Source organism: Spinacia oleracea, chromosome 3 (assembly GCF_020520425.1).
Source record: "Spinacia oleracea cultivar Varoflay chromosome 3, BTI_SOV_V1, whole genome shotgun sequence".
NCBI classification, from domain to species: Eukaryota; Viridiplantae; Streptophyta; class Magnoliopsida; order Caryophyllales; family Amaranthaceae; genus Spinacia; species Spinacia oleracea.
The window spans coordinates 5,356,115-5,371,730 of record NC_079489.1 but is presented as its reverse complement, the minus strand read 5'-3'; the positions used below and the strand labels follow the sequence as shown (position 1 = coordinate 5,371,730).

The 15,616-nt window shown below is 33.9% G+C and overlaps 1 protein-coding gene across 2 annotated transcripts; it reads right to left on the bottom strand.

Annotated features, from left to right (window-relative positions):
* Positions 1-6,169: 6,169 nt before the first annotated feature.
* LOC130470635 (uncharacterized) lies at positions 6,170-8,951 on the bottom strand. 2 transcript variants are annotated; one of them, XM_056841140.1, is made up of 2 exons: positions 7,550-8,951; positions 6,170-6,409 (listed from the first exon to the last, which is right to left on the bottom strand). In XM_056841140.1, exons 1-2 carry the CDS (start codon positions 7,975-7,977, stop codon positions 6,397-6,399), a joined length of 441 nt encoding a protein of 146 aa, XP_056697118.1. In that variant the 5' UTR covers positions 7,978-8,951; the 3' UTR covers positions 6,170-6,396. The 2 variants fall into 2 exon arrangements, with proteins under 2 accessions (XP_056697118.1, XP_056697117.1); XM_056841139.1 differs by having other exon boundaries at positions 6,170-6,405.
* Between the last annotated feature and the right edge of the window lie 6,665 nt (positions 8,952-15,616).

Here is a 15,616-nt window from a genome sequence, read left to right as displayed (position 1 = left end):
TAGTAATCCTAGGTGGCGCTCTAATTTTTCAGCAAATATTCCTCCTTTATATATGTATATTAGATTATAAAGATAATTATAAGATTAAAAATTATTATTTATTTTTCTAATCTATTTTATTATTATAATCTTAAAATTCTATTTAGTGACTGGACAATCCTACGTGGACGCTCTAAATGCTCTTGAAAAAACTCCCCTTTATATATATATATTAGATTGTGGTTTTGAGGTTTCTAAAATCCGTCAAATAAAATAAGTCGGGCAGCGTCGTGCTCAAAAAAATGGCTTAAAAATCTGCCAAAAACCCGTCATTTTAGGCCCGGACTCAAGATGACAGGTTTAGGTGAGACGGAAAGAGAAATTTGGTGTATCTCGTTTCCGTATCCTTTTGCCTTAGTTTTCTTTCTTGGAACTAGTATTTATACCCACATGTGATATTTTTATACAGAGTATAAATATTGTAGAGACTAAGATTTTTTTTAGACGGGTAAAGAAAATTTTCATTAAAATAATATCATACGACATTTACAATCGAATTTTTCCTTAAACAAGAACAAGAACAATCCAAAATATAAAAACATTTTTTTTTTTCCTAATAACTAAATGAGTAAATACTGAAGAACGGCACCAAAATCATATTCCGGATTGATCTTACTCTTCAAATTGCATACGTCATAGAAACACCACAATTTCCACCATAAAATACACAAACAACACCCCTCGACTGAGTCGACTCGATATCAACACGAAAACGGAAAACCTTTCAAAAAGAAAGGAGAAAAAAACCTGTTTTTGAAGGGAGAAACGTTCCTCTCTTGAGAATGGCGTATTATTAGACCTACAAAAACAAAAAAAACAAAAACAAAAACAAAGAACACAAGAAAATACAACAATTGGAGCTTTCCACTTGTAAAAACCGATAAGAGCCCTCAAATATTACCAAAGGAAGCTAGGGTTTGGTCGTTTGGAAGAGAAATGAGAGATGCACGAGTTATTTGAATAAACTTTAATAGGATTTTTGTAACTAACAAGTTGACAAGGGTATAATAAGTGAGACATTAAAGTCCTTAAGAGTTTGTTATACAGCACACTCCATGGAATATAGATGAATCAAATGCTGATTGGAACTTTGGAAGGTCACTTTTGTGCTAAACTTTTATTTGAATTTATCTAAATTCAAAATAACAAGCTTACCACAATTTATTTTTTGATAAAATAAAAGAATTATTACACAACTACATACTACGAAGTAAAACTACACTAAGGTCTTTAAAGATCATTACATATACTAAAGTAACAAGCTCTTCTCCTTTCAGCCCGTGGATGATGGAAAGGCCTTTCGAACAGCCTCTACACGATGATATCCTACCAAGGCAATTTGTGGTTGGGTTTTCTTTTTAGAAGATGGCACTGATGTTGGGCCAATTACTAGTAGGAGTCTCCTTGAAGTACCGGTAGAACTTGAGAAACAAAGTTGATCAAGCAACTGAACAACACATCTTTGGAGTCTCATAAAGTCACAATAATCAAGTGTCCTTAAATCACTTGAACACATCAACTGCACCAAACTTATCGCCAAGTGAGGCATAACCCAAATCTTCAGATGGAAAAAGATCCTGGTGGGAGAACTTATGCACTTCATGTCACACGATATAAAGGAACCTTTCTTGGTTATTTTCTTGTCTATAATACACATTGCTGGGGATAGTATTCACAATTTTGAGAATCAACCAACTCAATTACAGCAACAGAACAATACTATATGAGCTAGCCAAAAGATGAAGATGGTTTCATGCCTATCCAATGGAACTATAATTATAATACTTCAGATACTAATAACAGAAGAAACAAAAAAAAAAGTCAGAAATTATAGTGGATTGGTGTTTAAAGAGATGAGTCTTATAAGGGAGCGGTAACCAGTCGGGTGGTGAGGCAACTTGATCAGCAAGAGGAGCAGAGTTAAAGATGAGTCTTCATCTTCTTTACACGAAGAGTTAACTCTTACAGATTTAAGTTAAATTGAGTTAGTATTTGATTCAAGCTTGATTTCTAAGGTATATGAACCTCCAATGAATCTGTTTGCTTAAATTTTATACAACAAAATTATATTTGACTCAATTTGACTAGATGTAGTAAATTACACTTACCAAGAAATGTACATTACAATATCAGTTCTTGGAAAGTCTGTTTAGGTGACTTGGGAGTAGAAGGAAGTTGTTGTTTCTGTTTAGACATATGCACACAAACTAAATCCATGGCGTGCCTTTATATACACTGCAGATGAGTGATGATAGGAGTGAAGCTTATAATGACCAAAAGATGAGGCTAACTAAAAATGGAGATGTATAAGGAGTGTATAAGGAGTGTTCATGCTTACTTCTGATTTTTCCATCCTAACTCACCACCTAGTCCGGGCTGCTGAGAGTCCTCTTCTCTCGAACAAAACTCAAACGACAAGAAAGAATATGAAGACTGCATCAATCAAGACACGTGTTTTACATCCTAAAAGGCAGTTCAGAGAACACAGTCCAATATAGATTGCACCCATCAAACAAACCAATCAAGTTAAATAAACTACTCAAGTCACATTATGCCTCAAAAACTTCCCCACACTGGGGTCGAAAGCTGGAAAACAAGTAGTGCCAAACAAATTAAACCCCATGTTATAAACAGACTTATAAGCTAAACCCAGACAATACTATTACAATGCCGCATAAGGCACTGTTATCATCTACTCAGATTATTTCGCCAAAACCTTACAAAGTACTTTGAACTGTACAGACAATGTACTAGCAGGGTAGCATCTCTGATCCTCAGGAAAAAAACCGAAACCTTTATCCAATTCTCTAGTAACATCATATTCTCCAATAACGCCATTTAACGCACTGTTTTTATATAATCAATTTATTTCCCCAAATCCTTTCAAACTACTTTGAACTATACTGACAATGTATTAGCAGATAACATCTCTGATTCTAGGGGAAAAGGCCGGAAATTTTATCCAGTTCTCTAGTAACATCATACCCTCCAATGTACCAATATTGGAAAAAATACATACAGATTCACATGATTGTAAAGCAAACTCTCACAACTTGGACAATTTAGAACAACATGAAAACCAAGTAAACAACTTAACAACAACTTCCATTTTGTAGAAATAAGAATTCGCAATGAGTAGAATTTCGCGCAAATATGATGGTGCAGGGGTGTGCACAGTGCTCTTGGTGCACTGGTGTCCAAACGACATGCAATAAATATAAAACGCGGATATCTTGTTGAATCCGGAGAAGAAAAGAACAAACGTTGTTTTTTTGATAAGAAAAAGAACAAACGTTGTTCTTTTGTTAAAAAAAAGAACAATGACTGCTCTGTCCCTTTTTTTTCGTTCTTTTGTTTTTCACTCCATTTTTCTGGTATATATACCTTCTTTTTTATAATTTTCGAATCAGAATTTGTGAAGAGGAGAGAGAAAAACTATGGAAAGGAGAGAGAAACTGTGAAGAGAAGAGAGAAAGTAATAGAAAATTCTCAGATTTTGGTTGATTTTTCTACTTCAATATCAAATTCTATTGATTCTTTAATTTTTCAATTTTTTAAAACGAATTACTTATTTATGATGATTTTGATTTCCATGTTCATTATTTTCATCATTTCAATTTATTTTGATTTTTTGGATCATTTCGATTTCTGCATTTCTCAATAACCTTGATTAATGTATTTTGATTCTATATTTTGATAATTTTGATGATTAATGTATCTTGATTATATATTTCTGATGATTTTGATTTCTGTTCTTTTTTCGATTTTATATGTTCTTTTAGTTTTATCTTTTGTTCTTTTATATATTGGTTCTCATATATGTATTAAGAGATTGTAATAATACAGAAAATAATTATTGAACATGTTGTTCTTTTTTGCTTTAGCTTGTTGTTCTTTGTTCTTTTTTGCTTTAGCTTGTTGTTCTTTGTTCTTTTTTGCTTTAGCTTGTTGTTCTTTTGATATTACACACTTCAGATCAAATTGTTCTTTTACCATTTTTGTTGTTCTTTTATCTTTTTTGTTGTTCTTTTTTCACATGGTTAAAATAAGTGTTCTACATGATATGTTCTTTTCTGCTATTTTTAATGTTCTTTTTCTTTACTTTATTATGTTCTTTTATGCTCTATTGTTGTTCGTTTTTTTATTGGTAATGTTGTTTTACATGGTTAAAATAAGTGTTCTACATGATATGTTCTTTTCTGTATTTATAATGTTCTTTTTCTTTATTTATAATGTTCTTTTAGGTTCATCCTCTTTTTGTTCTTTTGAGGAATTGCTCTGTTTATTCAGCCTCTCTTCTTGTTCTTTCAGCTGTTTTTGAAGATTTAACATCATTTGTTGCTGGTCAAGTAAAAGCTTCCTTTGCTCTTCAATACTGTACTTTTTGAAAAAAGAACAAAAATAAAAGAACATTAAGATTTATATCTAATAAACATAAAAGAACAGAACAACAAAACCCCAAAAAAAAAAAAACAAACAAGTGCACCGTTCTTATCATGAACATGGCTTGTATTTCTTCTCCTTCCCCCTCTTTTGTTTTATTTTTTTTATTTTTCATTTTCTATATATATAATATTTCTCCTATTGGATTCATAACTTCTCATTTTAGAAACACATTCTTGAGAGAGAAAAAGGAGAGCTTTTAGTTTCTCCCAACAAAAGAGAGATTTTATGAGAGAGAAAGTTCAAAACAAATTTTCTCCTCCTTCTTTCTCTGAAATGTGATTTTAATTGAATTACGTTTACAAAAAACTAGTTTATTAAGCGAAAAACTATTTCAATTTCGCTATTTTTTGAATTTTTTTTATTCATTCAAAGAGGTTTATGCTGTTGATGAAGGTGCATCGGGTGATTAAGGTAAATTTTCTCGTTTTTAATTCTATGTTCTTTTTAAATTTTAATGTTCTTTTCTTATAACTTTCTATTTCTGTGGCATCAAAACAGTGTGTTCTTTTTTAGAATCAGCAATTGTTCTTTTTACATATTTATAGTGTTGTTTTCAGATATCTTTTGATAAATAAAATAACGGAATTAGAACATAAATTGGTTGAAAAAGAACATTTCCAGAACTTAAAAGAACAAGAAAAAATATAGATCTGGTTTTAAAGTTCATCAAAGGTTCGTCGTTTTATTTTTTAATTAGAACATAAATTGGTTGGAAAAGAACATTTCCAGAACTTAAAAGAACAAGAAAAATTATAAATCTGGTTTTAAAGTTCATCAAAGGTTCGTCGTTTTATTTTTTAATTAGAACATACTGTAAATTGGTTGGAAAAGAACATTTCCAAAACTTAAAAGAACAAGAAAAAATATAACTGCTTTTTATATTTGTACTTTTTATCTGATTTGTCAATATTAGTGTTCTTTTTGTTAATGTTCTTTTTGTTAATGTTCTTTTGTTAATGTTCTTTTTTTTTTTGCGGTTTTTATTTTTGTTGCGTATTATTGTTATTTATGTGCGTTTTGGGACAGGTGCACCAAGAGCACCATGCACACCCCTGCACAATCTGAGCGTTGGAATTTCGTGTGTTTTTGTCATCCAAACAACCTTCCAATCTATATCAATAACATTTTAACAAAATATTCTAAAAATTAACCGAAAATTTTAAAATTTTAACTGAAAAACTCTAAAAATTACCTGCTGCACCGGACACTGAAATTATTGCAGGATTACACATTTTCACTCTCCATTCTCCCTATATAATTATGCAATTCAGCTTCCTGTTCATATTTTTGCACAAATTATTCAACGAAATTATAAGAAAAATTGCTGAATGAAGTATGGAACTGGAAGCATACCTCACTGTTGAGTAGCAAACTGTGTGATTTTCTCTCTCCTCTTTCTGTAGAAAATTATCGCCATTTTCTCATTTCTGTGAGATAGGAATGGCAGGGTAAAATATAGATTAATAAATTTTATTTTTATTTTCGTTTTTCAACTGATTAATTAAGCAACAATTTTCCAACTGTTGCTTGTCTGGTAACTGAAATGAAATTTGTCACACATGAAAAACAAGGGAAGAACTAACCACCCACGAAACACCCCTGCTAAATACAGAAATACAGTTTAAAAAGTTACTAAATGCAGATTTAGGCACTGTTCGGCCAAACTTCTACAAAACCTTTTTAACAAAAAGAGAAGAGCTATATTAGAAATAGATTTGTTGTTCGTTACATCATTAATTCCAAAATACATTGCATTAGGAATAAAACTAGAGGTACAAATACGCCAAAAACCTCCTTTTGGACCCCAACAAAAACTGATTTAGAGTCGCACAAAATATTCAGATGCATCTTTGAGCTTCACTTCTCAGCAGAAAACGCCACAGCAGACGAACTCTCTTTTGTCAAAATGGTTTATGCGACCTGCCTTACCATAGCAGAAGAACCTGATGTTAGAAACAAGTCTACAATTCCACACCAACACTCAAGCATCTATACTTCAATATCAGATGAGACAAAATTGGAACAAGTGATAAGGAACGCAGGTACTAGTTAGAATTTGCTTAAGCATTATAAAACCCACTTGACTATTTCGTTTCTACCTAATCAACAATATAGAAAACCCCTCCGGACTAATATTTGATTAAACAAAGTTGATCAAGCAACTTAATCATTTAAAAACCTCACAAGCAGATTAACTTAACCACCAAAAGTCCAAAACCAAGTATCATATTCTTTTGTTTGGGCAACTTTTGGCAAAGACAATAAAATGTAGGACAACAAAGACCAAACCCTGCGATAAGTATAAGTAACGTTGTTTGCAGCAAAGTTGGCATACCCGAACCAAAACAGTAAAGACATTGAACTAAAGGAGGCATTTTGATAAAACAAAACGAAGGGATAAAAGGGTATGTATCCTAATACATTGAAGAACTATAGTTGGAGGAAGAGGTGAAATTAACTCAGAACATAACTCTCCATATGAAACTTCCAAGTCACAAGTGAGTTTTTTGAACTTGAAAGAAGGAAGGTTGGCACCCAGCAAAGAGAACAAACAAAAATAGCATGCCAATCACATTTCACTAATATGGAATACTAATGGTCAAGCAGTGAAAGGTTGAAAGCATCTGCCATAATGACTTTGGAGTTTGGTCACTAAGACTGAGTTGCATCTTAGCATTAGCATTATAGGAACCATTTGACTATGTCACTTTTACCAGATGAACAATATATGCATGTAACTAGTTAAGTAATAAACCAAGTTGGAATGCAAAATAAACATGGTAAAAGTAGCAGATACAGAGTACATCATACTAATTAATAAGTATACAGAAATTTAAATGCTGGCCGAATAGGTTCTTAAACAAACTTGTTTAAGCATCTGAAAATATATCCTCTAAACCTCACAACCATATATTCTTTAATCCATACTATCAAAGTCACATCATTCTCATACTTAGAAAACATTGGACGAAGTCAACTCCAATTGAGAACACCACCCCTGCAATCGACAAGTAATGGTGTGTTGCATTATGCAAAAAGAAACGCAAGGGATTTAAAAAGGTACCTTTCCTCTAACTCTCGCGCATTCTGCAAATCCATTGGAGGATGAGGTAAAATTTGATTTGGAACATAACTATCAATCCTAACTATCCCCTGACCTTCAGTTATAAAAAAAAATTGCTTTGAACTTGGATCAACCAAGCCAACCTTCAAACGATCACCTAAAACAACAAAAATCTTGCCAGTCTTTGTGAACCCGATCAAGTCTTGGATATCATTCCAGTCCAAGGCACAGGAAAGACATAGAGAGAGGACTTCTCCTGGACGCTTCAAAATTTCAATTACCAAATCATTTTGAGAGTTGGAAGAACGCTTGGAAAAGCACCCTCCCATGACACACGTAGGACGCGGCGTCAGCATACACAAAGACAAAGACAAATGAGGTAACCATTCACGAGTCCCAAGAGCAAGATCAAATGCAATAATTCTCATTTTCTTAGTAGAACGACAAATGACAGCCCAGTACAAAGTTTGATTGACAAATATAGGTCCGTCAAAAAAAATAAACCTACCAAAACCAAATTCAATCTTTTCCCAAGTGCTAGATTTCAATGAGAAGACCTTCACTTTTGTTCACCTCCTTCCCGGTCATGAATTGTTCCAACGACCTTATAATCATTGAGAGAGGATACATACCCGAATCCCGAAATGTAAACGTTCTGAAAACACATATATTTTTGGTGTTGATTGGTAGCAGGATTCCATAGGATAAAGTATTTGTCATACATTTCTTTTAAACAAACCAACCCATTTGAACATCCTACCAGACCTATCAGGTCTGTCTCATCAATATCAAACTCAGCATTTAATCTAACCAAGTTGTTATTGTTTTCATCAGTATATGATTGAACATTATCCTCATGTTCACAAGAGTAAAGGTAATAACTATCACCAGATTGGATAAATATTGACTCAATGGGTTTGCCTGGGTGAGAAAATAAGGGTTTTTTGGTGTAATTAAGGATGAAATTGGGAGAAGAGATAGAAGTATACCACTCTTTGGAAACAGCCTTGAATCGAGTTAATGGTTTGATCGGTAGCCATGGAAGAATGTGCTTGAATATGATATCGTCAGGGAGGTGCGGCAGGTGCCTTGGTGGTTGAACATCATCTCTTTGAGCTTTGCCTTCCATAATCAAACCCTTTTTCTGTTGATATTCACTCAAATACAACCGAGAGGAAGCAAGTTAATCGCACTTTGCCGAAGATGCTGTAAATTGGGAAAACACAACCAATCTCAAGCAAATAAGTATGGAAAACAACAATGCAACATCAAGCTGATAAGGGAGCTCCAAGATTCCCTTTAATGGTGATCAATTGATCTCAGAATGAAGAAGAAGAAGAAATTACAGAAGTAGAAATAAGGAAGAAGAAGACTTCAGACGAAGAAGAAGATCATTAGGAGAGAGAGAGAGAGATAGAGATGAAGTTGTTTGTATTCATTGAATTGCTAAATACAATTACAAGTTTGTTAATATATAGCTGTCATAATGAATCAGCTAACAAACTCTAACCAACTTCCTCATTTTAAGGAAACTAACAAACAAAAATGGCTAACAACTTTTCCCGCCAAAAGTTAAACAACAGCAACTAACTTTGTTTATTTAAAATTGCTTAACCAACATTGTTCCCATATCACAAGCTACTAATTTGGAACAACAATCTTCCATAATTCATCACTAATTAGTGAGTAGCAAAATACAAATACATGGAGATTAGGGATGAAACCAAATTACCAATTTAGAGAACACAAAATGACAATCCAACCGCTGGATATGGAGGTTGGGATGGAAGGAATGTTGTGTCCAAAATTGGCGTCGATCGGAGTTCGTTTGGGTGTCGATCGGAGTTGGTTTGCACTCTCTTCCTTCCTCTCTCTCTCTGTTTTTTGTTGCTGCTTGTCACACAAGCTCAACGCGTGGATGGTGCAGGGGCCTGCACGTAGATCTACGTGTACCTGCACCAAAACGCAAAAACATTAAAAGAAAACGCAAAAAACAAAAAAACGAAAAAGAACATAAAAAACTAAACAGAAAGAACTAGAGTAAACAAAAAGAACATTAACTAAACCTGAAAAGAACACTAATGTCAAAAAACTAAAGAAAATGTACAAAAATAAAAATAACATATTCTCTCTCCTGATAACTATAAAAAGAACAACTATTTTTCAAAAAGAACATCGTGTGAAAAATGCAATAGAAAAACAAAAAAAAAATACATATTATCGATAATATTATTAAATATTAAAAAACTGTAAAAAAATTAAAAAGAACACAAAATAATTATAAAAAGAACAACAACTTTTTTACAAAACACAAAGAACAAAATTAGAAGAAAAATAAAATAACAAAAACTCAAAAAAACAAAACCACAATAAAATAAGAAAAAAGAACAGAACACATGAAAAAAGAACATCATTTTCTTTTTCCTTATCAAACAAAAGAACAAAATGAAAGAGACGAAAAGAACAACAAATCTATGTTCTTTTATTAGTTGTATTTGTTCTTATCAAACCAATTAGTGTTCTAATTAAAAAGATGAAAACGACGATACTTTGATGCACTTAAAACTAGATCTATATTTTTATTTAAATGTATTTTTGTTTTTATCCCACACATAAGATCTATGTTCTTTTATTAAGTGTTATTTGTTCTATTCAAACGATTTTATGTTCTAATTAAAAAGACAAAACGACGATTTTTTGATGCACTTAAAACTAAATCTATATTTTTAAAAAAAAGTATATTTGTTCTTTTACCACGAATCAGACTATGTTCTTTTTTAAGTGTTATCTGTTCTTTTCAAACCATTATATGTTCTTTTTTAACAATCTATGTACGTTGATATAAAAGAACAAACTATGTTGATGACACAGTAAAAATAAAGTTGTGAAAAAGAACATAACAATCCGAAAAGAACATTAGATGAAAAAACAAGGAAACGTACCTTAAACACTTGATCAACATTTATTAGGAGCATCAACATTGAACTAGTGTTTTTCTTAATTCACTCATTTTCAACAAACGAGAAACATTCAGAAGGAATTTTAGAGAGAGAATAAGGAGAAAATGTATTTTTTTACTCTTTCATTTACCATCTCACTCTTTCTCTCTCGAAAAATCTCTCTTATGTTGAGAGAATATAAATCCTCTCCCCTCTCTCTCTCTCTCTAAAATGTATTTCTAAAATGACTAATGGTTATGACTCATAAGTACAATTATTATATATATAGTTGCTGAAAAATAGAAAATGAACAAATAGGAAGTAGAATCAAAGAATTGAAGAACAGAGAAGGAGAAAAGAAAAATTGTTAAAGAAGTGCATAATGAGAACCGTGCACGTGTTTTTATTTTGTTCTTTTAACAGAGTATTATGAAAAGAACAAATGAAAAGTCTTAAAGAACAAATATAGAGACTAAAAGAACAAGTCAAGTACTTTGTCCCACAATAACATATGATTCGGAATCATCATTTTCATCATTCTGTTATGAATTATCAAGCACATTATTCATAATATCTGAAAAAATAATAGGTTAATATGTATAAAAACAAGAAAAAGAACGCAATCAAAATAACAAAGGATAAATAAAAAGTAACAAGAAAAATAACACAATAAAATAAAAAGAACAAGTTATGAAATGCAAATAATATTGAAAATAATAAAAAAGAAGAACACAATAAAACAAAAGAACAAATTATGAAACGCAAATGGTCTATTTTTCTACTATAATGAAACTGTTCTTTTAATACGAGCATAATGTAACTGTTCTTTTCATTCGAGCATATGTTCTTTTAATACGTAAAACTGTTCTTTTCTGGAAAAAATCGTAATTACATAATCAAAATCTTCAAAATCAACGATTTCAACGAAATCAGCGTGTTATTACATAATTTGATTCATTAAAATCATCAAATTCATCAAAACACGATTATTACAAAATCAAAATAGTCAAAATCATCAAAAACACAACTATTACAAAATCAAAATCATCAAAACATGCCATTTGTTATTACAAAATTGAAAATTTACCTCCCAAAATCTGATTATCAGCTGTAGAATTCAGATTTGAAGAAGAAGAATCAATTTAATTTGATGTTGAAGCAGAAAAATCAACGAATTTTTGGGGATTTTCATTAATTTCTCTCTCTAAAACCCATTTTAGAAAACCTAGACTTTCTCTCTCCTCTTCACAGTTTGAATTCAAAACATAAAACCCAGAAGAATATATATCGCAAAAATAACAAAAATCAAATAAAAACGCGATAAACATAACTGAAAAGAACAGAGCCTTTAATGTTCTTTTGTTCAGGGGTGTTCTTTTGTTCAAGGGCATTGTTCTTTTTTCTGAGAATTTAATGAAAACGCGCGTTTTGTGTTTAATGTTGGTCGTTTTAATCCCGGTGCACCTAGAGCTACGTGTACACGCCTGCACCATCCAAATTGCGCTTCCAGCAACCCTCCCACTAATACTGTCTCGGTTTGGGCCCAAGTAAATAAGTCGGCTCTTTCTCCGATTAGGAAGGAAATACCGGGCTGAACTCCGGGTAAATGTTTTTGCCCAATATATGCTGATTCGGGTTAAAATTTACGGGCTTTTCGAACTGACACAATTTTATAACTGAAATTGCGGTTTTGAGTTTCTTAAGACCCGTCAACAAATATTTAAGGCAGGTCATGTCGGGCTCATAAAAATTGCCCGGCCAAAAACCCGTTATTCTGGGGCCGGATTCAAGCTGATAGGTTTAGTTGAGAGGGAAAGTGAACTTTGGTGTATGTCAGTTTCGTACCCTTTTGTCTTAATTTTCTTTCTTGAAACTAGTGTTTATACACACGTGTGATATTTTATACGGAGTATGAATATTATAGAGATATAATACAATTTTTTATTCATTTAAACAAATTTAACAAGTGCGCTCGGTATAGCCGCTACCACCTTTATTGCTGATGTTTTTGTTGCAGTTAGCCGATAAACTCAGTTCTCAAAAATTGAGTTGTTTCTAGTCTTGGTGTATTTGATTTAAGCCTACATATACATATTTTTTTTAATTGTTCTTCTCAACTTATTGTAATTGTTGTATAGGCTTAACCCACAAGCTATACAATTTTTTTGGAATTTATCTAAATTCAAAATAACAAGTTTACCACCTTTCAATGATAAGGAAATACTAATTGTCATTTCTCAAGCATTTGTACTTTAATAATAGTTGAAAGTTTGAAACAATATTGAAATAGTCAAATAGGTACGATTGAGTTGCGTGTGAGCATTACTATTACCAATCTAATTTGGCCAATTTAGTTCTATTTGATCAACTTGTAAATATCATATACAACTTGTATATATGGAAAAACCAAATAAGTTCCTTAAACAAAGTTGATCAAGTAACTGAACAACACATCTTCAGAACCTCATAAAGTCGCAATAATCAAGTTTCCTTGAATCACTACCCGAGCCTATGAAGAACCTGTGAGTCTGTGACCGTCAAGTGTCCTTGTGTATATCAATCTGTTTTCGTCAAAGTCCAACTTAAACACATCAACTGCACGGCTGAACAATGCCGGCTTGTTCCTGGCAACAGTCCTTATAACGTACTGTTACGATAGAATATATATGTTAATATTGTAAAGTCCTAACTATGTTAAGTTCCCTATTTAACCTTACTAGGTTATTTACGCTGTAAGATATATACATTGGGAATTAATGAGAAGAGATGAGATTGAGCCGTAATTTGTCATGGTATCAAGAGCTTAGGTTAGAAACCCTAAATTTTTTTTCCGCAAAATTTGTCGAGCAAGCAGTCGTCTCCTTTGATGGGAACCGACGGTGAGGATATTCCGAAGTCACCTCCGGCTGTCGATCTGGACTATCATCTGGGCTCCGGCGATGGACCGGGGATTGTGATTACTCCTATCAAATTGAGAGGTGCAACGAATTACGATGAGTGGGCGAAGGCTATACGTAGATCGCTGATTTCGAAGTTCAAATATGGTTTTATTGATGGTTCAATTACGGAGCCTACGTCCGATGCAACCACGATGAAGCTGTGGTTGGTGGTTAACTCTATGGTGGTGTCGTGGATAAATAACACCATTGATGAACACTTACGTTCGACTCTTGAGGATTTTGATATTGCTAATGAGTTATGGGCTCATTTGAGGAAGAGGTTTTCCGTTGTGACGGGAGCACGAGTTTGCCATATAAAGATGGCATTGAGTGGTTGCACCTAGGCAGTTTCTGAGGGTGTTACGGAGTATTACGGCCGTCTGTCCAAGCTATGGAAGGAGTATGTCATGTATGCTAGGGTTCCGAGGTGTTCGTGTTCCAAGTGTACGTGCAACATAGCCAAACAGGTGGGCGAGATTCGTGACGAGGATCAATTACATTATTTTTTGATTGGCTTGGAGGATCATTACGAGGCTATTCGAGCCCAATTGTTGGCTCAGACTCCATTACCATCGTTGGATGAGGCGTATCAAACGGTGATAAACACCGAAAACTTGCGTGCCAAGGGTGAAGGAGAGTGTGATGGCGTTTAAGGTGGAATCCAAGCCTCGATCGAAGTACGGAGACACGAGCGAGAGATTTTGTACTCACTGTAATCGAGGGGGACACGAGGAGGAGAGTTGCTATCAATTGATAGGATTTCCCGAATGGTGGGATGAAAAAAAAGGGGTGGGAGAGGTCCTGGAAGAGGGGGCAGAACAACTGGCCGTGGAGGCAGGGGCACAAGGGGAGCTGCTGCCACACCAGCGCGCGCCAATGCTGTGACCAGCAGCGTCCCAGCAGCTGCGGCAACATCAAACGCAGGGAAGCAGCAGCTACAGAGCAGTGATGCAGCTGACTCGTACGGTCTCATTGGTGTGACAAATGCACAGGTTCAGCAGATTGTGGACATAATGTCTAAACCATCCATAAAATTGCAAGGTAATAATGTAGATTTGCGGTGGATTGTTGACTCTGGAGCGTCGACTCATGTGACGGGTGACGTCTCGATTTTGAAAAATGTCAAAACATCAGTAAATTGTCCGGTTGTGTTACCGGATGGTTACTCCGCAAACTCAAATCAATATGGGTCCGTGACTTTGGAGGGTGGTTTGGTGTTGAACAATGTTTTATTTGTGCCTAAAATAAACTGTAATTTAATTTATGTCACTCAGTTATGCGACGAATTAAAATGTTATGCTCAATTTACTGACAAAATGTGTGTGATACAGGACCGCTTGACGAGGACGGTGATTGGCGTGGGTGAACGACAAGAGGGACTATATTTTTTCCGAGGAGTACCGCGAGTAAGGGTGTGTGTAGTAGAATGTGTGGTCGATCTGTGGCACCAACGAATGGGACAACCTTCGGATAAAGTTTTAAAGTTACTCCCTCCTGTGAGTACTTCTAGTAGGAGAAATAATAAAGTTTGTGATGTATGCCCGCGTGCAAAACAATGTCGGGAGAGTTTTCCCAGTAGTAATAGTCATGCTAGTAGAATGTTTGAACTAGTTCATCTTGATTTATGGGGTCCCTATAAGACACCGTCTTCGTGTGGTGCAAAATATTTTTTAACAATCGTTGATGATTTTTCTAGAGGTGTGTGGATTTATTTGATTAGAAATAAAACAGAAGTTGAGTTGATGTTCCTTAATTTTGTTGCTATGATCAAACGCCAATTTAATCAAGAAATTAATATTGTGCGTAGTGATAACGGGACAGAATTTAATTGTTTGCAAGGCTATTTTTTTAAGCATGGGATGTTATTTGAGTCGTCGTGTGTTGGCACCCCACAACAAAATGGGAGGGTTGAGAGAAAACACCAACATATACTCAATGTGGCCCGAGCATTACGTTTTCAAGGTAATTTACCTACGAGATTTTGGGGTGAATGTGTTTTAGCCGCTTGTTACTTAATCAATCGAACACCGACTCCGTTACTTGATAACAAAACTCCTTATGAAATGTTGTATGGTTCGGTCCCCTCTTATGTGCCGATACATGTTTTTGGGTGTTTGTGTTATGCATATAATCAACGGAGTAAAGGAGATAAGTTGGAGTCTCGTAGTAGAAAGTGTGTTTTTCTTGGC

Excerpts from the sequence above, each read along its gene's own strand:
- LOC130470635 (XM_056841139.1), bottom strand. The coding sequence starts at position 7,977 with ATGAGAATTATTGCATTTGATCTTGCTCTTGGGACTCGTGAATGGTTA.